General features: G+C 36.0%; 1 protein-coding gene across 4 annotated transcripts in view; it reads left to right on the forward strand.

The window, feature by feature from the left end:
• Positions 1 to 23,790, forward strand: part of LOC117413738 (ubiquitin-like modifier-activating enzyme ATG7) — a 49,089-nt gene that overhangs the window by 21,817 nt on the left and 3,482 nt on the right. For all 4 annotated transcript variants that reach the window (XM_058999814.1, XM_058999815.1, XM_034023036.3 and 1 more), the window contains exon 18: positions 2,888 to 3,010. In XM_058999814.1, the coding sequence (XP_058855797.1) occupies positions 2,888 to 3,010 (123 nt within the window). The remainder of the gene's footprint in view (positions 1 to 2,887; positions 3,011 to 23,790) is intronic.

The raw sequence follows: 23,790 nt of genomic DNA on the forward strand, positions 1-23,790 counted from the left end.
TTGAGTTTTAATACCAGAATCCTTTGAGAAATAAAACTACAGATATCGAAAGTAAATTTCGTGCTTTGCTGATTTTAATATTTTTAAAAAGTTTTTTCTATGACAATAAAAGTGATGCCACACTGACCAACCAAATAGACATGCTGAGCCTGGATGGCCTTAGGACTTGAATAATGAATATTTTAAATAGATTTCTAAATATTGCTTCATTTTCTGTGTGTCTTAAATTTTCTCTAGAATTTGTGCCAAAGGGCACAGTTTTTGAGGGTTTTTTTGTTGGTTCAAGGACACTTCTCAGACTCTTTCGTTTGGTGTTTTACTGTTTGTTTTTTTTGTTTGAAAATCAAACAAACTGGTCAACATTTCTGAAGATGTACTCCTTGTGGAGACTGCATACTGCACCTGATCTGCAGCTATGGCCAAATGTTTCACCTAGAATTTTAGGATTGAGACATCATTTTTTTTTAAATATATATGAACATAATTTAGATAGTTTATTTAACACTGTGTATGCAAAAGAATTATATTGCAAGAGTCTACCGGAAGTCATAATAGCAGTACAGTATTTCATGCTAGATTTTGAAACTTCACATTTTTCAATTTGTCAGTTTTTTGTTAAGTATATTGAAAACTACAAAGCGGTATGTAATTCAATATATTAACGGTAACACTGTTCAGCAGCTTTCATTCTATTCATGAAGCAAAGTTAATTCTGTAGGGTGATGCAAAACATTTGGCTGTACAGTACGCAGATCTTTGGGATCATATTTACTTTGGAAAGCATACATTTGTGTAAAAGGCCATATGGACTTCATCATGACACGCTTGATGTCACTGTCACATGTAAGTAATTAACCTCCATATTTAATATCTTTTCTTGACTGCCAGAGGCATAGTCCTGCTGAAAGGTTTATGTGTCATGAATCATTTGTTTAGCCCAGTCAGTCAGTCAGTGTCGTCTGCACATGTCTTGAGGAGGTTTTCACTGCGGTTCAGTGAACTGTGACACTGTACTGTAATTGTTCCACAAACGAGGATGGCTGAAAAACAAACGAGCCCCAGAATATGGGTTTAATGCTCTTGAGCAGAACACACTCTTCCTTGATCATCTCCTCACCACACGTACATCATGCCACCTGAGTGGAAACTCTTTTCTATAATTCACCTTTATTTTTTATTTATTTTTTGGCTCCTACTTAAAAATTGTTTATACAGCAAGGCCATTTCTAATCTTCTCGTTCTGTAGCTCCCTGACAATGTGCTTACTACAGTGTGTGTGTGTGGGGGGGGGGGTTCTTGATACAATTTCTGTTGGCATATATAAACTCTACTAATGCAACATATATTTTTTTTTTATAAATAAAGTAGTACTGTACTGCATGAAGTAGTCCTGAAATGCATATTGCTTCTCCTGCTTTAATGTAAATTGACTTGTTTTATTTCAGCTTGTCTGCTCCTGTCAAGATTGCTTACAATGTGATCCTGTTATAAAGTTACTACCATACTTAGAGTGATGTTTATTGCTGATAGTTCCTTACAGTTTAAGGGGATGTTTATTAATTTAGTTAGAGTTGCATTTAATCTCAGGGAAGTGTCAATCTTCATTATTTGAACTCGGTGGATTGCTGCTTAAAAAGTACAGCTGTAATCATTTTACAAATATATTCTATGTGTTTAGAACTGATATTTTATATTCTGTTATATATCACCCTTGTCATGTTAGATTGACAGTGCAGACTCGCTGGAGTCAACTTTAATGAGCTAAATATTTCCACTCCTTAAGTCTACTTTAGTCCTGCTGATGTTTAATGGGATACCATGTGAAAAGTTTATTAAAATGAGATTGATAATATAATCCTAACAGTATTGCCTGTTTTAGAATAGTTACCATTACCCCATAGCCTCTAACTCAGGCATGTATATTGTGCATGAATATATGTTGTTTTTGTTAATGATGATGCACATTTCAAGTGAATGTCTGAATTGCTTTTGTAAAGGTCCAGTATAAATACAAAACTAGATGATAAAGTAGCTTCAAAGAAAGACATTTAGAGCTATGAAATTGTGATCTTTTCTGGGAAAAGCCTATCTAGTTACACCAAGCTATTATGGCAGTGAGGCTGTTTTGAAAAAACGTAGGGCGTACCACATTTAGCTGAAAGTGGTAAATGCAAAACAGATGTATGTCCTCTGTGTCACATGGTTGCTAAGGCTTTATGAGCTACATCAGACAAAGCTTGGAATCATGGGATTGCGTTGCGGAAACAAAATTAAATCTTGTAAATGTTCCAATTTGCACTTTCCATTCCATTTTTTTCACTACAGTCAATATGTGGTTTGTTTGAAAAAGGTAAATAAATAAATAAATACTATGACAGTATAAGCAAACAATTACCCTAGCTAGGTTTGGCACCCGTTTGTCTCTCTTTCCCTCACCCCACCACCAAAAACAAATTTTCAGGTCTAGGAACTATCTCTGTAAAACTATCACTAAATTGATTGTGAGTCTCTCCAGTAGTTTAGGAATGGGACTGCTGTTAACCATGTTTAGTGAATTGTTCCACAGTAGAAAGGTGCCAGATTGTATATTAGGGAGTCAGCAAATACTCTGGCTCATTGCCAGAGCTCTGTGTGTGGATATGCTCAGACTGTAGTTGCTTATGCCTTATCTACAGTGTATGTAAACAGAGACTTCCAGTGTCTTATTTTGTCACATTTTGCAAAACACCTTATTCATCCAAAAGAATAAGCTTGTACAGTAAAAAGAAATAGACTCTTTATTGAACACAGGGTGTGAAATAAAAATGGAGTCCAATGCATCCACATGTACATAGTCCTAGTATTTGTGATATGGACAGTTGTGAGTTTGTTGTTGTTGTTCTCACAGGTTCTTGATCATTATGAAAAAGAAGGGTTCCAGTTCCTGGCAAACGTGTTTAACTCTTCACATTCCTTTTTGGAGGACCTGACCGGGCTGACACTGCTTCACCAGGAGACTCAAGCAGCAGAGGTAGGAGACCATAAAACTGACCAATCGACTATTGCTGTTATGGCATCTTTTTATATACTGTTTGGATAAATCACATATTGAACATTATCTACAAAGATCTAACCAAAGTGAAGCATGAATACAATAGATCTATTGGCCAAGAGATAAACACTATATGAAATATTGGGGCAAGTAGAACTTTAAAGAAAACTTTAAGAATGAGTCCTCGGATCCGTGCTTATTTATTCAGGTACAGTATTAGCTGTAATTTCTATTTTTAAAAAACCCTTTCCGCGATTTATTGAACAGTTTTAATTGTTGAACCTTATAGTCCATTGTCCTCCAAAGTTGACATCATCTCCTCAACCAGGGCTTGTAAATGCATCTCCTCAACGGGGCTTGTAATTGTATGCTGCTGATAAGCAGCGGGCTGTGCATTGGAGGCAAGAACTGATAGCTAATAGTACTGTATTCACCAGGAAATGTCCACAATGACTTTTTAAAAGGGGGGGGTCCACTGCCTGTCTGGCATAGCTACATACTTACACCCCCAATGCAATGCCACAAAGCTTATAGTCTTAACATTGTTTGAAACAGGAATTAGACAATGAATGTACATTTTTTTTAAAAAAAACCTATGCATTTAAGGTTTGAAATGATAGGGGAGTTTTGTTTTTGAAACACTAACCCCAGACTCATCAGCAGGGCAGGGATTTGATCTCTGAACTTACTGAAGCCAGGGCAATACAAGAGCACACTCACTAAGCTGATAAGATGTCTCCAAAATGCAGGTCTTTCTAAATGAGTAATCTGTGTTTATATTAGATAGCATGCACTCATATTTAATTAAACAGAAGACGCTGGTCGTGTTGAGTTAGCGATGCATAGAATTGTAGTATGATTGATCAGCTGAAATACCAGGACATTATGAAAATACAATTTCAGTATTATGAAGGTATGAGAAGACAAATAATAGCAGTTCACAGTCTGACGATATGGTAGAAATCCAAACAACATTTACAGTAAAATACAAGAGAATTTTTCCAGCAAGCAGATATGAAGCAGTTTTAATAGTTTGCTTGTGCAGCGCACATCTGGGTTTTATTTGATTCCTGTGGAACATTTTATGTTTTCTGACAACAGTTGGAGCTCGGTATACAGTACAGTTTCATCCAGGGGCTCAAATGACAAATATGCCTTCAGGGGCCATTGGAAGCTGTGGGAAACTCCCACATCAGCATTTTGTTTTCAGTAGCAATGGCAGCAATTCCTAGAAACTTGTGGGATTCAGTCCTCCTATACTATAGGACCTATAGGATACTATAGGGATGCACAGAGCTATTGTTCTTTAAAAAATGTAGCAACAAAAAGTGAAAGAAGAATGCTGAAAATAAGTATTTCATAACATCATGTTCGGAACTCTACTGTGAACTAGATTATATAATCCCTTGATCTGGAAATGTAGTGCCATCTGGTGGTAAATTAGTACACATTCTTAATATGGCCCTAATATATTATATTTTATTTTAAAGGAGTGCTAACCAACGCAATGCACATTTTTTACTACCATTACAAGTGTTAGCACATTATTCTTCAATAAAGAAATAACCAAAATATCTGCTATAGAAGAAATGAATGACCAGTGAACTGCCTTCAATTAAGTGTATTATTTAAATGATCAGGAGCCAGGAGTTCCATGTTAAATACAGTGTTCTTCACTGATAGCTACATGAACAACTCCTGTTAGAAAGTCTGCACAGGTGTGATTTATTCATGCTGTGATCAGTTCAGAGCAGGCTTAGAAGGGGGCTTGTTCAAACTCCTGCCATCTGTTAATTTCAATAACATACCGAAACAAGATGTGAAACCCAGGTGTCTTAAAATGCACTCGACTGAAATATCAAGAAAAAAACACAATAAACGCAATACCAAAATGTTTTAAAAACATTGCTTTTATCGATTTTTGTTTCTCTAAGTCTTTGCGGTACTTCTTTTGCCTTGGGTTAGGCAAGGATTTCCTCTTGATATCATATCAAAAATACCTAAACCAAAACAAAGAACAAATCAGGTTAATTTTATAGCAGTACAACCACACTGGTGATGAGCAAGCAGTAGGACATGGTTTCCAAAATTCTCTGTCTCTCCCGATTATGCATTTTAGCTCTAATTCTGTAGTGTGAGCATTCTCATAGGAAACCATATTTTATCCCACTCAAGAGGAAGTCTGTCATAGCCTACACAGCACTTCCTTGTATGTGGGCTGTGTGGGCTGTTTGTCAGGATAAATACTGTCTATTGACTTGGTTGCATGACTCATTGAAATATGGGGGGAACTGGTCTTTTTAGTATTTAATGGATTTCCCTTTCAAAGCTTCCTTTACAATAAACATTTGTAAGTAACCACTTTGATTTCATTTGAGTATGTTACATACGTGTTCTTTCTTTGAGAATAATTCTGTGCTATGGAGAACGCAGCAAAGAGAACATAATGTGTTTCTTGTAGAATTTGCAGGGTGTTCTGTAACACTAAGTAATGGGCATGAAAAACAGGTCAGTAAGCCTAGGTCTAATTGCAACTTTCTGATCTTCCTTTGAAAACAGGTGTTTGTAAATTAACTAGATGGATCAAACCCAGGACTGTAATCCACACATCTATTATCAGTTCCGCAGGACTTGCTGCAAGTCCTAGTAAAAGCTTCAGAAGGATAAACAACATTGAAAATATCCAGCTGAGCTTTAGTGGAGTTAGTGGGTTTGTGTTGTTTGTCTAAATATTCCCAGTTTTCCCTCAGCCATGCTCAAGTCCTATTTCTGTTCACTTTTAAGCACAAGGTTTATATTTGAAACATAAACACCAGTTAAAGATTAAGCAGCGTCGTTTCTGAAAAATACAGCGTTACACGTCCCCACGTGTTGCTACAACTGTTTAAATTAGAGGACACATCTCAAACCTTAGTGCACTAGAGCGGCCATTTTGAACAGAACTTTGAAACAGACTTTAAAGTTAGGAGTGTAAAAAGTTGTCAGGATGTTAACAATAAAAAGAAAAATTACAGGTACGTCAGTTAAACAGTTGTAGCAACACGTGGGGACGTATAACATTATATTTTTGGGAACCCCGCTACTTACTCTTTTTAATATCAACCTTGGCTGAGCCCAGTTAGAAGTGAGATAATTCATGAAATACAATGCAAATATCAAACTAAACTAAGCGTTTTGTTTTTTAATATGGATTTTGTGATTCATAAACTCCAGTGGAGGAAATTGGACAACATGAGCTGTTGATAAAGTTGCTTTTGTAATCCGCACTGGGGAACGTGTAACGCATGTTTGATATCTAATTTACAATCGCAGGCGAAATGGGCCCCCGTAGATTATTTGTTGTGTAAAAAACACAAGTTGGTTGCTACTAGCAAAAATTATAACCAGATGTAGCTGTACACGAAAATCACACACTGTTTCTCCTCCTCAGAGATGCCATGTGTGACCTTTGTGTAATTCGACTTGGTGTACCCTGCTTGACAGAAAATAATACACTAAGAACTTTAATCGGCAAAGCTGGTGGGGCCTTCCCAAACAAACAATAAACTGAAACCTTTCGCAATGTTTCCTGACCACTATAAAATCTCAAGAGCATCATTTGGATATGAATTGTACCACATTGTTTTTACTACCGTGTGTGTTTGCCAGTTTTATTGTCCTATAGAATCATGATGATTATAATTCTGTCATTCAGTCCCACTGGCAACTACACGAAAAAAAAATCTTGTACTTTTTAAAGTATGGTGAAGGTTCAGCTCTGGGAGAGGGGTGGGGGATAATGAAGAAAACCAAACATGTTTATCCATACCTCAAAATCTGTTCAATATCATATTCTCCATGTGATTTCACAGTCCCAGTCGTGCTGTATTCCTGGATGAGAAATCGGTGTAAGAATTGTCAGACACTGGCAAGCTTAAAAATGACTGCATATAGAAGTAGTGTGTTGTTTGAACATGCAGAGTCCAGGCTTATGCAGTAAAGTGTGGTTTCTGTTTTTCCAATGTCGTGATGGGTCCTCCGACAGTCACAAATGATATTCTCTCCACACACCATAGGTGATTCTGCACCCACATGCATTCATATTGCTTGCTACAAAGTTGTGATGTAATATTGTATAGTCCCTTTTCAATGTAGCCTTGGGTTTTAATGGGGTATGAACCCTTTTTTTTCATCCTGCCTTGCCTTGATCTCTTGGTTAAAGGTTTGTGAATTATTAAAATACAGTTCTGTATTGGAGATAAGCATACTATTAATACTTTTTTTACTATTTTTTATTTTTTTTACCAGCTTGGTGAAGAATCATTGTTGATGTAAACAACATGTGCATGCTGTATGCACACTAGTCCAAGGTTTGAATAAGTTAAAAAAAAAAAAAGACTTAAAGGATATGTTTTAATCTGTATAATACGAAAATATAGATTAAATGCTCACCCTTGAAAATCTGTTACTATTAAGAATCAACCAATCACGCTAGATGAAGCAGTACAGACAAACATCAACAAGCAATAATGATATGTTGCTTAATGACAAAATGACATGTTTTGCTCTTAACTTTTTTTCAACCTATATCTCATTCAATATGCAGTTTACAGAGAGAGTCGTTTATTGTGAATATGTTTTTGTATAATTGTTTTTACAGTAAGCCGATTTAAAGGGTAAGCCAGGCAGACTTTGAAGTTTGAAACTGTAGCAGCTGTTGACGAGATTGATATAGTGTTGCATTTATATAATCTTTTTTTTTTTTTTTTTTTTTTAAAAGGGCATGCCCAAAAGAGAAAAGCTAGTTCAGATACGCCTAATCTTCTGAAGCCACACCACACCACTTATGTACAGTTTTTCTCCTTGCAGCATTTTTTTCATTTAAACAGATTTGTTTTGTATGTTTCCTTGTTTATGCATTTGCTCGGTTGCCAAAAACTGAGCTAATAAAAGGCACTTGTAAATGTGATATTTTCAGTGTCTGAAACAATGCTATTGATATTTCCAGTAAATGCATGCACTGTGCAGGAGACTGTCTGAGCCATGGGCATGGGACAAGGGTACCAATGATACGGTATGCTAATGAATTTGTTGGAGAATAAAACCCAACAAACAAGTAAAACTAAAATGTCAAAATTTAAATATAACTCTGTGAATAGCATCATTTCTGAATAGAAGTCAAACAGGAAATATTATAATATCACAAAAACACTTTCTTGTTTTGTAAATCTTTGTTTTCATCAAAGTTGATCATTTCTGTGAGCTGTCTCTTTATATTAAATAATCCATATGTTATAATATGAAGACAGTGATAAAGAATTGTAGTTGAAACGTTGGTCTAAATCAGTGGTACCCATCCTTTTTCAATGTAGGGACCACCTTGGTGTTTGGATTTTTCCCATGGACCACTTGCCACGCAGTTTTTCACAACAGCATTTTAAAACTATGCTTTATGTTTATATGTATAAATACATGTAGAAAGTACCGGTTCATCAAGGAATGTTGTCATTTTGCGCATTGAAAGTTGCTGATGGCAAAGTTCCCGTTTCTTTTGTTAAATTTTTTTAAAAGTCTTGTGAGATATTAAGCAACAAATATAGCCTCTTTTTGTTTAACATTAACTTATGTTGCTATATGCAGCTTTCATTCTTTGATAGCTGTATGGCTGCATCAACCTCACAAACAGAATGCAGCAATGATAAATGATCGTGCAGCCTTGTCACTGTCCTTTTCAACAACAGAGTTCCCCTCGTACACAAAGAAGATTGTAGAATGAGTTGCAGACTGGGAATACTGGAGGCAAGAGGGTGAAAAACAGCACATTCTAAAAAAAAACTAACAAAAGAAAACCTTTATTAAATATGTTATCAAGATCAAAAATAGTATAGACTATCTATAAAGGCTACATTATTAGTGTATTCTCCATTGAAGCATTGTAAAGTACCTGTGTATCATTGTGTAAACCTTACAAAGTTCAAACTAGTGAGATTTAACCAGTAAATAGAAGCATGGTCATATAACACTAAATGTAAAGTTTGTATTTGCAGAAAGCAAACAAATAGGCAGAAGATTTCAGGAGGGGTAACATTGATATAGAGCCAGAACTCGATGTTTAAAGCTGTGCGCTGGTGTCTCTTGGGTTGAATCTTTTTTTTAACTATTGAGCGCTAAGTAATGCATTTGAGACTGCTATTCCTATAGGCACACTTTGGTTACACTCTTTAGGTATAAGTGAGCCTTCATGACCTTGTTATAGTAGCAAGCATGATCCCTAGGAGTGGCTTGACGCCATGAAAGATTCAAGCATTCAGTCACTGGGTGTTAAATGAATGCATGGCGTATCATATTACAGTACATTCAGACTACTGTTCACTACAAAATACATCTTGACCCTTTCAGGCATATGGGGACAGACGTATGGAAGACGCAAATGCATGATGACCTCATATGAGGATGCACTTGTTTCACCATATAAAGCAATGAAAAGAATTCAATTAAAAATATTACGTGTCCAAAACGACTGTTTTCAATATGCCATGCATGAAAGGGTTAATTGGTCTAGCTGGTTTTGGTTTGTAAACTAACAGTGCAAGTTGGCTCTCTTATATTCATTTATTAACTTGCATGTGAATTATTTTTTTTGTATTACATTTCCGTCAGAATTCAGAGTCTTCAGTGCTGTCTCTTGCCAGAGCTGCAATTAAACTTGGTGGTTGCAGGCAGAGCCTGAGGGGCAATGTTCAAACTGCTTAGCCAAACACTTTAATGTTTAATTGAAGACTTGCTATCACAAGGCATCTCATTTTTACTTCATTATAGATTATGTCTGATATGTATATCATAGACTACTGTTATTTCATAAGCCTTCCAAACTTTCGCTATTATCATTTGTTTCTCCAACTGTTAAAAATGGACCAGTCTAAAGAATATATATATATATATATATATATATATATATATATATATATATATTATATATGTTATATGTGTGTGTGTGTATGTGTGTACTCTCGTAAAGGAGGAAATCTAAAACAAAGCAATCTTGTTTTGAAGAATTTCCACAGCCTTATACATACATGCATTCTGTCTTGAGTAAATGTATTTTTTGTTCGTGAAGTTTTGTTTTTTAAATGATGCTATTATTAAAACAAGGAATTTTCTTAAAGCAGGAGGTGGATCAAAATATTTACTTAAAGAAAACCAGGCTGTGATGGTATTAACATCTGGTCAAAATATCAATGCAGACACAGCCTGTTGTTTAAACTCAACCAACTAAATTAAAAGCCTTTGTTGATCCAAAATATAGATTAGGCATACCAAATCCATGCTCTGCTTTCAAGTACATTGCCTTAAGTCCTTGGCTGCTCTCCAGTTATCTTCATTAAAGCTTTTCTTTTCTTTATTACTGTTTTTTTTCAGAAATCCTGACCGCTTAAAGGTTTGTTAGGCACGATTGGTATATGATTACAACCTTCACCACAAATCTGCTTGCAGTTGACTTCTGAAACAAATCAGAGAAACAGTTAAAAAAAGGAACAAGTTTCTACCTGCCAACTTCTTTGAAGGATTTGACTTTTTTTTCAGGAACCAGAATAGAGCCTTGAGGCTGGAGACAAGCACCTTTGAGTTACAAGAGACTGCTTTCTGATTAATTACATCACCTACCTGTGCATCTCATTTTCCATTCCATAAATGGACCTCCCCTTTCATTTACTGTACAGCTGCATTGGTTTAACTGTCAAATGTACTGTAGTATTTAATAACCAAGGTTTTTAAATCTGTTCTAATAAGATTTGGAAAATACATTGAGACCTTTTAAATGCATTTAAAGAAACCGATTGAGATTTAAATATTAGTTTTGGTATCCTCGAGCTACAGAACTACTACTGGTATTGTCACCAAGTAGCCTGTCCCCTGTCTCTCTCTAGTCACCCAGTGTTAGTCAGGAGAACCAGATCATGTTTTGATAATAAAGAAAGTCTCTTATAATGAACATCACATTGATAGTTTATGAACATAAACAGCAATGTCAAGCCAACACAATTCATTATAATAGGTGCTTGTTAACTTCAGAAACTTTTAAAAGTATTATTATGCTGGCTTCGGCTGCAGGATAGTTATTGTTAGGATTTATCATCTTGGGTCTGTGTCAAGCACCACAGTGCTCGCAACCATATGTTTTCAAGTGAATTTATTTTTGTAAGCCGTTTGTATATGCTAGTTGCATGGGGTCTGCTTTTTATGAAGTTTTTGGTATAAACAAAATGAATGTAGTCAACGACATTAGAGTGTGTGTGCAGAGTAACAGTTTTTATATTTAGTACAGCACAATGATACTTGTAGCACCTTCAATGTAAGAGACAATGTAAGAGTTGTTTGCAATGATAGAACTGTCTGAACTGTACTGTGTTTTACCTTCCCCCAAGCACTGCCATAACCACAACTGCAGAGCTTGGTCTTTAGTTGATTGGTAAGACATTCGTCCCTGAGTCGTGATGTTCATGATTCTCATCCAGACCCTGTTTCTGCTTTTAATCAATCAATCAATCAATCAATCAATCAATCAATCAATCTTTATTTTATATAGCACCTTTTATAGTGGACCACCATCACAAAGCGCTTTACAAAATGCAGTAACAACAAGAAAATCCGTTACAAAATTAGCTTCTTCACATCTCCCAGCTTGCACGTGATAATCCTGTCTTTGAAAGACCTTTCTTCTAATTCAGTTTGAGCCTGCAGAAGTGCCAATTATAATGCATTGTGTCTAAGTCTTTGAACTAGTGCAAAGATGAAGCTATAAAAAAGCAATATCGCACAGCAGTACTGAATCGCCACAAAAATGTGTGAATGGATTTTTATGGGGTTTTTTCCGAAATTGATTTTTTAAAAACAAAATAACTTTTTTTTTTTTTTTTTTAATGGTTTTAACAATGTGCTTATGTTTTTGAGCCTGATGTACATTTGTGTTCTAGTCTAATCTTCACCTCAGAAAACCAAATTGTGGTGTGTGTCATACTCTGGAGGGAATTTATCCAGAATTGTTTTTGAAAAAAGCAAACTGTTTATGGTTTTAGCTCTGCTTAGGTGTGGGAGAGGATGGGAAATACTGCAGGCAAGCAACGAGATGTGGTATTTTAATTTTCAGAACCCCTAATTAGAGAAAATAAAGAGAAAAGTAAGACCTTAGGAATGTATGTAGTTCAGAAATGTATCCTGATTCCCTCATTTTACTGATTTAATTTCATTGCTGAACTTATAACAGCGCCCCCCCCCCTTCCCAGAATTACAGACCCAAAGTGAACACAGGTGAGACCTAAACAATCTACACATTTCCCATGAGATGTTTTGAAGTCCTGCTGGGGCTTAAACTGAGTTGCTCTAAAAGAAATAGAACATTATGTACTATAGTATGTGTTGCTTAAAAGTAGATCAGTTCAGCATAATTTGTACAATTTAAAAAGGCAAAGTGTTGTCATGTATGTAGAAAAAACCCTCAGTGAGCAATGACTAATGCTGAAAGTATTTTTCATTACTTTCTTTTCTTATTTTTAAATAACAATAAACATACAAAACATAAGTGTTTTGTCTGCGTGTAAGCTCGTCTCATTTTTGCAGCATAATTTATTATGTCGTAAAAATTTTATGTGTAGGGTCCATTAGCTCCATGTGTTGCATAGTCTTGATGTTTGTCCTTCCAAAAAATAACTTGGGATGAAGCTGCTTTTAAAAGATATTGACAGCAGGGGCTGACAATAAAAAGGCCTTTGGAAAGCTACTGTTATGAAATCAAAACGTCGCGCACACAGAGAAAACATCACTGTGGCGTTTGATAAAAGTGTGCTGTGGTTTGGAAGAGCACTGCCCCAACTTGCCTCAAATAAATCGCTGATGATCTATTATGTTGGCACAAGCAAGCTTACCGTCAGTCATTAAACCTGTGTTTAATGGGGATGTTTTTTTTTTTTTTTTTTATATAGTCCAGTTTAGCCTGTGGCCAAAGCAAACTAAACAATTTAGGAGCTTAAGAGAGTTTTGTACGAAGCTTGGGAACCCAGCTCTTGAGATCCGTTCCAAACAGTTTACCAATATTACATCCGGGGTTCTTCCTGCAATCCTTAGCCAGCTTCCCCTTCATTCATTTTAATTGGCTCACATGGTAGCAACTCATCAGGCATCAAGGCTTTGTTAATTTCAAACTCTTTTGGGACAGGGTGTTGGTGCAGGAAAGCATGTAAGTAAAAGTGACTCTATAGTGACTGTGGCCAACATTATTTCTTTCTTTTACTGTCTATTAGATTTAGGCACTGTTGCAGCCACCATGAAACCACCTTTAACTACAAGATAGTCAATATTTTAAATTACTTGGGAGTTTAACCTTTTGAAACATTTAAGCTCTAAAGAGTGTTGATCATCTTGCTACTGCATTTTTATCAGGTTTGTTCAGGTTCTGTGCTAGCATTTGAAAGGCTCAACAAGAATTTACAAAATTGTATTCTAAATTGAAGTATATGTCGATCTACATACAGACGTGCTCAAATTTGTTGGTACCCTTACGATAAAATTAAAAGCTATTTTATCATGTATACTTGCATGCCTTTGGTATGTCATAGAATAAAGCAAAGAAGCTATGAAAAGATGAATTATTGCTTATTCTACAAAGATATTCTAAAATGGCCTGGACACATTTGTTGGTACCCCTTAGAAAAGGTAATAAATAATTGGATTATAGTGATATTTCAAACTAATTAGTTTCTTTAATTAGTATCACACATGTCTCCAATCTTGTAATCAGTCATTCAGCCTATTTAAATAGAGAAAAGTAGTCACTGTGCTGTTTGGTATCATTGTGTGCACCACACTGAACATGGACCAGAGAAAGCAAAGGAGAGAGTTGTCTGAGGAGATCAGAAAGAAAATAATAGACAAGCATGGTAAAGGTAAAGGCTACGAGACCATCTCCAAGCAGCTTGATGTTCCTGTGACAACAGTTGCAAATATTATTAAGAAGTTTAAGGTCCATGGAACTGTAGCCAACCTCCCTGGGCGCGGCCGCAAGAGGAAAATCGACCCCAGATTGAACAGAAGGATAGTGCGAATGGTAGAAAAAGAATCAAGGATAACTGCCAAAGAGATACAAGCTGAACTCCAAGGTAAAGGTACGTCAGTTTCTGATCGCACCATCCGTCGCTTTTTGAGCAAAAGTGGGCTCCATGGAAGAAGACCCAGGAGGACTCCACTTTTGAAAGAAAAACATAAAAAAGCCAGACTGGAATTTGCTAAAATGCATATTGACAAGCCACAATCCTTCTGGGAGAATGTCCTTTAGACAGATGAGTCAAAACTGGAGCTTTTTGGCAAGTCACATCAGCTCTATGTTCACAGACGAAAAAATTAAGCTTTCAAAGAAAAGAACACCATACCTACAGTGAAACATGGAGGAGGCTTGGTTATGTTTTGGGGCTGCTTTTCTGTGCCTGGCACAGGGTGCCTTGAATCTGTGCAGGGCACAATGAAATCTCAAGACTATCAAGGCATTCTAGAGCAAAACGTACTGCCCAGTGTCAGAAAGCTCTGTCTCAGTCGCAGGTCATGGGTCCTCCAACAGGATAATGACCCAAAACACATAGCTAAAAGCACCCAAGAATGGATAAGAACAAAACATTGGACTATTCTGAAGTGGCCTTGGCCTTCTATGAGTCCTGATCTGAATCCTATTGAACATCTATGGAAAGAGCAGAAACTTGCAGTCTGGAGAAGGCACCCATCAAACCTGAGACAGCTGGAGCAGTTTGCTCAGGAAGAGTGGGCCAAACTACCTGTTAACAGGTGCAGAAGTCTCATTGAGAGCTACAGAAAACGTTTGATTGCAGTGATTGCCTCTAAAGGTTGTGCAACAAAATATTAGGTTAGCGGTCCCATCATTTTTGTCCATGCCATTTTCATTTGTTTTATTATTTACAATATTATGTTGAATAAAAAATCAAAAGCAAAGTCTGATTTATATTAAATATGGAATAAACAATGGTGGATGCCAATTACTTTTGTCAGTTTCAAGTTATTTCAGAGAAAATTGTGCATTCTTCGTGTTTTGTGGAGGGGTACCAACAAATTTGAGCACGTCTGTACCTGCAAAAAAGTACTTTTTTCCAATTACAATCGGAACTGAACCAGTTCAGCACACTGCAGAGAATGTGGTGACCTGCACAGTTGTTTGTACACAACCAGAATCAATGTCTGAAGTGCAAAAGTAAACTGACTCAGATTGAGCCTTTTATAAGCCACATGTATACACCTTTAAGTGTTCTGATTCTACAAGGTTATTTTTTCTCCATTTATTCCCTGGTTAACCAAATATGCAATATGCAGGTGCAAATGCTGAAACAGATGTGTTCTAGCACCCACTTACATACACAAGCATACACACGCTAGATGACTAAACAAACCTGAAGGGGACTCTGAAGTTATCAAGCTGGCCAAAAAGCGCTTTGCAAAAAGCTGCTAGCTGCAGCATGCATTGAAACTAACAATCTGGAAGTTCTCAAGACTGAACTGAGAAAAATGAGAAAAGAAAAAACTAAGTAGTAGTTACAGTAATTAATACAGTTTTTCTTAAACAGTAATACAATTATTCTTTTCATAGTTTTTCAAGCAGAAGTTATTTATTTTAAGAGCTGTATTTTTCTTGGACACCCTGTCTGTACTGTACAAAAACTGCATAGCAAGAAAACACTGCTACTGAAATAGGTAAGGCTGGATGTTTTACACTGCAAATATTCAATACTAGAAAATTCATTCTAGATCGTATTTCAATGCGAGTCATCCTATCCTCATACAAACAGAGCTTTTGCGGTTGTAACTATAGTAACTCCAGTGGTCAAGCTTGTGATTTGCAGCATCAGAGTTACCAGGGTTTGCTATGTTAAACTCGGTGGATCTCACTCCATTACAGTACCCCTCAGGGTAAAGAAAGGGGATGATGAAAACAAAGCAAAGCTTTCCCACGGCAAGAAGAAACATAGAAAGAAAAAGCTGAGAAAACAATGAATATAATAAAAAGTGAGCACGAGAGAGGGTGGGGTTTACAATATAAATATTGGTGGCAGAATACATTTCTTATAAAGTAAGGTAAAAATAAAAAAGTAAAATCATATACAATGCGGGGGGGGAGGTTGTGTGTCAGATATGCTTTTTTCTTCTTTTTTTTTTTTTTTTTTTTTTTTTTTAAATCGACGAACACCAAATGATCGAAACGTTATCGTTTATTGTTCCGATGCAGGCAGTAAAGACTTTCTAGGACTTCTTTGTTAGCGGTCAACTTGAGGTTATTGTTTTGACAGCACACCTGCAGCAATCTTTTGAATGAGCACTGCAATCTGTACTTGAATCATCTCTACTTGTTAAAATTAGGGTTATTCAAATGTGCACAATGGTGACATTATGCATTTGGATTTGTTCCAAAAAGTTCAAGGCCAAATTTGAACACTAACCATGCTTATCTACCAGGACAATAACCTTTAGCCCTAAATAAGTGACCCATAAATACATAACCTTTAAATCTACAGTGGTTCTTTCTAACAATGTAGCCAGTAAAGAAGCATTCTGATCGCTACTAGTTGTTATACAACTATAAAGGGGTAGGACAAAAAATAAGAAACAGATGTTCTTGCCCCTAAAACTACCAATTGGGGGGAGGCCATGATGGGCAATTTGTTCTGGAGGGATAAGTGACTATTTGTCATTGATTACTGAAATGCTCAAATTCCTTCAGAACTACAGCAAAGTCTAGTCTCCAAAATGTCCCCATAGAATAACTGTTTGTAATTCATCAACTACATTGGACTACGGTTTATTAAATCAATGTGCATTTCAATTAGGAATCCTCAGATTTATTTGCATTCATTTTGTAAATCTTGCTGTCTGGCAGAGCAGTTTAATAATGCTGCTCTCTAACAACAAGCTGGCTGCAAATTGGAATTTTGGCTGTAGTCCAGACATTCCTTGGGAAGACCTTACAGCAATATTGACCTGCTATGATGTTAATAATTAGATTCCTACTCTATGCACATGTACAAAACCGGATGATCCGCTTAAATCAGGTGAAATCAGCCAGCTGTATAATTCCGGTCTAGAATCCTGAAAACATCTTGGAACCATGTGGAATGGGATGCTGCCAAAATCTAAACCAGTGCCATGTCCTAAACTCTTAAACAAGCACTCCTGTGGTCAAAACAATTTGGCTGACAATCTTTAACTAAACAATTGGCAAAATCACATAACATTAAATTTCATTAGGTATAATATCTTACTGGAAGATAGTTAGGTTGCACACTTTTCTTTTGTTTATTTTCCAGCATTTCCCAGAGCCCTTTATTTCTCTGAACCACAAATGTGTGTTGCATTTGGGGTTTACTTTTAAATAGCAACTTGCTGGTCTCCATCAAAGGCAAAATGTTTGTTACATAGTAATTACTTGCTGATGGGTGTTCTCCCTACAAAGAATTTCTGTATTCACAAAATCAACTATCAGCTAAACAGAGTTCAAAGCCTGTGTTTTCAGAACAATTAACGGTTGAAATCTTAAACTTGATTTTTTACATTTTTTATACAAGCGGTTGAATTGTGGAAAAGTGGGTGGGAATAGTTATTTTATAGTTCTTGCTATTGTGCCTTTGTATCTTTTTTAATTCTCTCATTCAGTTTGGTGGTCCTCAAAAATGCATGATTGGCAGATGTAGAGACTGAAGTCCTCTCTATTTACACACAAAGCAGATGTCCTGCAAATAGTTGTGATTTCCTATGAGCATATTTTACACAGTCATGGAGTAGTTCAGTTGCAATGGCTGCCTAATCTTTGACCCCTCTTTTTTTAAACTGCCTACAGAATGTTGGGTTGATTTTGTTATGTCGATTACTGTCCACTAAAGTCTACGCTTCATTTTTTAATTTTAGCAAAAAAGACTAATATTTAAATGGTGTATTAGTGCTGTATGCACATTGTTTCCCACAGTGATAAGGAAAACGGTCTGTAGAGTCTCACTCATGAGAAGTTATCAGTAAAATGTTTGGAAAGCAGATTACAATTCAGAACTGGGATTTTGTCCATGTTAGAATCTTTTCTATTTTAACAGTTTTAAAGTGTTTTTGGTTTTTGCTTGTCGTTCAAAGACAGTTTCATTTGCAGGCAACCTTTTTTTTTTGTATTTTTTTTTGCTTGGCTGCACCTTTCCTGACCCTTACAGTAATCTGCTCCAAATGTAATGGCAGCCCGCCTTTTCTCTTGTGTTATTTGGCCCACTCTTTCTCTCAGTGTTCAACCTTTGTACGTATTTATTTTCCTTAGATATGTCAGATCTTCGTGGAGGACAATCTGTGTTTTTTCCTTTTCCACTGTTTTTCAGGAGCCACCTGTTGTCAGGGAGAGCAGTTATTATTGCTCAGTTATATTTTTCATTCTGTATGCTCAGTTCACACTTCTTGCCCAATTTGACAACCACTATTCATTAAGAAGCAGTGGGTGAAAACCGTCATGCAGCAGTATGCATGTACTGCACATTTGTAAGCCTCAGGGTGAAGTATGAAACTGTGCTTCAGTGTCATCAGAAACACAAACCTATAGTTCTGGACAAGGTGAAGTTGGGCAGAAATTCGAAATGAAAATGCGTTTCGTGTCCTCACCTTGGTATCAGGTATCACGGTGGTGCAGCTGTAAACACCACGACTATTGAAAAGACATAAAGCAGACAAGCTGAACAAAATCTATAATTGATTAATCAGAACAGATGTAAAATAATTGGCTTGCTTGGCCTTTTAGTTGTGTGTGTTTATTAAAAAAAATTCCCACTGTTTGTTTCATGTTTTTATTATTATTATTATTATTATTATTATTATTATTATTAAATAATAATATATTACATCATTACCAGCTTTATTAAAATATCAAAACAGTCTAAAATAATATTCAATAATATTGTTTCATTAAAAGGTTTTGCTTTCTTTGGCCACTGCTGAAAACTAATTGTTTGCAGCTTCTCCTTGTGTTTATACAGCCCTGATTGGGATGTTGTGGTATTGTTCGTAACAGGTATTGTTCTGGGTGTACTTAACAATAGAGAATATGAACCAGCATCTTATCTGGAGTTAATTTATCTTGAGTTTAAAAAAAGACCAAATATATAGTTCCATTTTAAGATCTCTACTGGCACATTGATGTTACACAGCAGTGTGACTGCTCAGAAGCAATTTCTTACCTCGTTTTGAATTAATAAAAAAAACACTGCAAGGAGTCTTAATATTGAGGGCTTGATTTATTTTTTTTTTGTAGTGTAGTATTTTTCACCTTGATTTGTGTTACTTCTGAATATATACAAGCAAATTAATATGTCAGTATTTAAACTATAGATACAAAGTAAAGATAATACTGTATATATAACCACAGTAGACAGTACAGGCCTAAATACCCAGGTAAAATTAGCAAATGGAAAAATTATACTACCAAAAATTACTTTTTGAAGTAAGCCTTTGTATTACATTGATGTGTGTAATTTGAAGTGCTGTGGTTGTGTTTTGCATGTGTTTAACAGTGCTAGCTGTACCCTGTCCACGTAGGGTGGATAGTAAAAGCCACTCATTGAGTGGGCTAACTTCTTGGCTGCTTTTTCTTAATTAATGTAAATGAACCAAATTGCAACAACTTCTCATGGCTAGAATGTACTGAAAGCACACATTCAAGGGCCGGGTGTTTAATATTTTTGAGAGCAATTGTATAAACTGAGAAATTGATCATAAACAGGGTTTTACGGGTATTTGGCTTATTACAGCAAGCATTAAAGCACCAACACAAGGTCAATACAGATTTCCATCCAAAAATGCTATAAAGATAATATGTTGGACCACCACCAACCCAACAAAAATAAAACACCTAAAAATGCATTGTATAAAATCCAGAACCTAATTAACACCTGACCGTTTCAATGCATTCAAATTGAGGGAACATTTGTTTTTTGTTAATAATAAAATTAATAATTGCAATTGTTGGAATGGGAAGGGAAAGATTGGCATTTAGGTGGAGTTATTCAGGCTACATAAGTCTTACTGTCTTTTCTGCTCAAAAGATTATACGCGTGTAAAGCTGTGTGGTGGAGCAGGTCTAGAGATCGCTTTCATCAGTTGTTTGTTTTTGTTTTTTGAGAAGGATGGGATTATTAAAGATCAAAATAACTACAACCAAGACATCATGTCTGCAATAGTTGTGGGGGTGTTTTAAGTGCCCTTTTCTACCATCTCTGTTAGTTTTATACTTGCATGCTGTCTAGGCAGGAAGTTGATGTCATGTCTTTTTTTTCTAAACCCCACCCCATTCATTTCCTCTTGACATTTGCCATTGTGAACGTGGACACAAAGTGCCTCCCTAAAAGAAAATGGGAAGGGTTTTGAAAAAGGTGTGGCTTAATATCTTACTGTCTGGAAAGCCATTGCCTGTATTGGGAGGACTACACCAAAAAAAATAATCTAAAGGCTAATACAACTTGGTATTAACAGGTATTCCTGGGGATGCCCATAGGATGAGGGCTGTGGTAAAAATATGACAGGTCACACTGCTTTTAATATTCCTGTAGGGGTAGATGAGGGGGAGGGGTGCAAGCTTGGAAAAAGCATTTAAATGTTAGCAGAAACTGTGGTCACCTAATGCCAATGGATGTCGTGATATCAACTTCAACTGGTATATTTTTTTGCTGGGAACTGTATGAAAACCCACCAATAGGCTTTGCTTTAGAAATGTTCTGCTTTTTCAGAAAGCCTTTGTAAAATAAGGAATGTCAATGTAGTGCAGCAGATATGGAAATACAAGTGGCTTTGAAATTGCTGCATGCCAATATTTCTGTCCTTCAAATGCCTAGTAGCAGTATTACCGTACTTATTCAGTCTTGCATATGTTAACCTGAAAGATGACATGTACTGTACTTGTAATTCTGTATCTGCAGTATGAAGGGCTCTTAAGGACCGCTTGCTATTGTTAGGCACAATGAGTTGATTTTTTATATCGTACAAAATAGCATACATATTGAAGATCGGTGGAAAAAGCTCCTTATGTGAATGTGAACAACCCACACTGCTCACGACATACCTAATAAGCACCTCCTCTCTGCAATACATGCCTAAAAAAGGGAGTTCATTACAAGACGAAATTAGAACTACAAATACTGAGAAATAAGTATGTTGAAAGACAAAGCATTAACCCACTGCCCAGTTTTATGATTCTTTTTTAGGGTCCTTCTGGAGAGCCTTACATACTGATCATGCCAGTCTGTCCATCCAGCTGTCTGTCTGTCTGTCTGTCTGTTGTATCTTCTCCAGATCCTTCACTCCTAGCCTCCTATACATGCTTCAGCTTACAGTTGGTTATAATCTGAGAAGCTATGTATTTTATACAAAACATGTTGCCTCTTTTGGTGTTCTTACCTACTTGAAAGAAGCAGCCCTTTGAAAATCTAAACATGTTATATCAAGTAAGATCCAGTTAATAGTTTCCATGGCAACAGCTGTAGCATTAGTAATTACAATTACATTACTTAATACTTTTGCAATTTTGTTAGATAGCTGGTATTTGTTATGTATATAATTAGATTTTTTTTTTTTTTTGATGATCTCATACTGTAGTGTGAAATTATGAGGATCCTCTGTGTTTGCACTGGTTACATGTTACAGTTCATCAATTATGCTATGCTCAGTGTGCACAAAGTATGCTTTGTGTAATTTTGTTTTACCGTAAGCTTTACACGGTTTCTTAAACTTGTATAAACTGGTCATACATAAACAAGTTCAAATGAACAATATTTTGTGCTTCAGATGCAGAATATTCAGTAGAAAACAAAAGTGGCAGTGATAGACAATAACTAGCAGTCTGAAGCATTGATGTGCTCAGACAGACAGGTATGTTCAGGTGCCTGCTCAAATCCCTTCCGTTGTAGTTAGGCTCTGTCCTAATTGAGCCGTCACTTTTAGTGGTGTGGTGTTCTGAAGAACTGAATTCCTTGCAAACCAGACTAGCTTGACTCAAAATGTACTATAGATGAAAGTTTCAGATGAGATCTTTAAAAGTACAGAATGGCAGTTTCTTAAAACACCCTGGGTGCCAAAGATTTTAGGTGCCTGTAATTCAGCCTATAGCTGGAAACTCTGTTAATCCACTGTGTCAGTGATGTAACGAAAAAGCCAGTTGTGTCGGGACATCATTTTCATGAAAGGGGCACCCTCTCTGCCCTAATGGCACGACAGGCATGGGTGCTGTCCATTTGAACAGTACAATATTGAGAATCTTAGCGCTCTCTATTCATGTCTCATGTGCATTTGAGAAGTAATAATTATACACTCAAAGACTTAAGATTCTACAGTAAAGACCGCAGGTATTCCTTGGAACTGTAAAATCAAAGTGCTAAAATACTTGAAAATCACCCTAAAGCTGGGCTGTAGAATTATCTTTGTTATTTTTAAAGCACAAGACACAGTATGCTGCAGTTTGTTTCAAAAGCCACTGTCTATAGGAGGGTGTGGCATTACTACAGCTCAGTAGCTCAGCACTCTTAACTGTATATCATTATATTACCTTGCTTAGTAAAGTACACAATTAGAGGAACACAAGCTGTCAGATCAGTCAAGACAAATAAATATGGGACCCTGAGTTGAAATATGTTCAAATTGATTAGCTTCACTTAAAAAAAAAAACAAAAAAACAACTTATGTGGAGTTTATTTATACAATGCTGGAACAATTTAGAAGATTTAAGAAGCAACGTGTAATTTAAGATAATGACACACATAATTATAGTTGAACTGTTTTTGAAAACAAGGCGGTGCAAACATGCCAGAACCACAAAAAGGGTTGTTTATAAGAAATACTTTTTTTGTACTTTTTTTTTTTGTTGTGATCTGGACTAGCAAAATCAGAACAACCTTTCTTAAAAGTTATTTTTTTTAAATGCACAGTGGAGTAGAATTTAAACATCCTTCTTGTGTCAGTCCGATTACTGCAAAATAATAATATACCTACAGTATCTCTGCAATATAATAAAATACGATGGCAGCTGACAGTTCAGTGTCCTTAGCTCAAGATAAGTTATCAAGAAGATATTCTAGCGATTATAACAGTTTAATTAATGCACTATTTTAATGACCTAAGCAACAGTGGATCTCAAATTTGCATGTTAACCTTGCAGTTATGCTTTTCCGATGCCTATACTATATGTTATCTGGGCTTTATCCATTAGCTTTTTACCATGTTTTTTTCCACGGCATCCTTTTATAAGGGATGAATTGACATATGTTTGAACAAATGTATAGATTTGTGATTTAAACGTGTGATAACACTTCACTGTTTCAAAATGGAAACTCCAGGAGCCAAATAAAGCTTATATAAGAGAATAAATGTTTTGATAAAGGTGTGGGCAGTGTCTAATAATTTTGAAATATAGCTGATAAAATATAAACTAAGATTGAGTTTAAGGTATCTTATATCTTAATGTTACATCATTGAAATGTTTTTAATATGCCTTAAATACAATAGCTAAATATATCTCAAACTGAAATAAAAAGAATCAGAATTTAGGGACTCTCCGAATGACAGTGTTTTTGTCTGTATTCAGACAGACAGGTACCAGCAACATTTCAGATCTGAAACCTGGCCTTTTGAAATGAGTGATTTGAGCTCAGCTAACAAGTGTGGAAAGGAAACGTCCTGTCGAAACGTTCTGCAAACATGATTAATTGAGGAGCGTGACACGT

Source organism: Acipenser ruthenus, chromosome 25 (assembly GCF_902713425.1).
Source record: "Acipenser ruthenus chromosome 25, fAciRut3.2 maternal haplotype, whole genome shotgun sequence".
Taxonomy (NCBI): Eukaryota; Metazoa; Chordata; class Actinopteri; order Acipenseriformes; family Acipenseridae; genus Acipenser; species Acipenser ruthenus.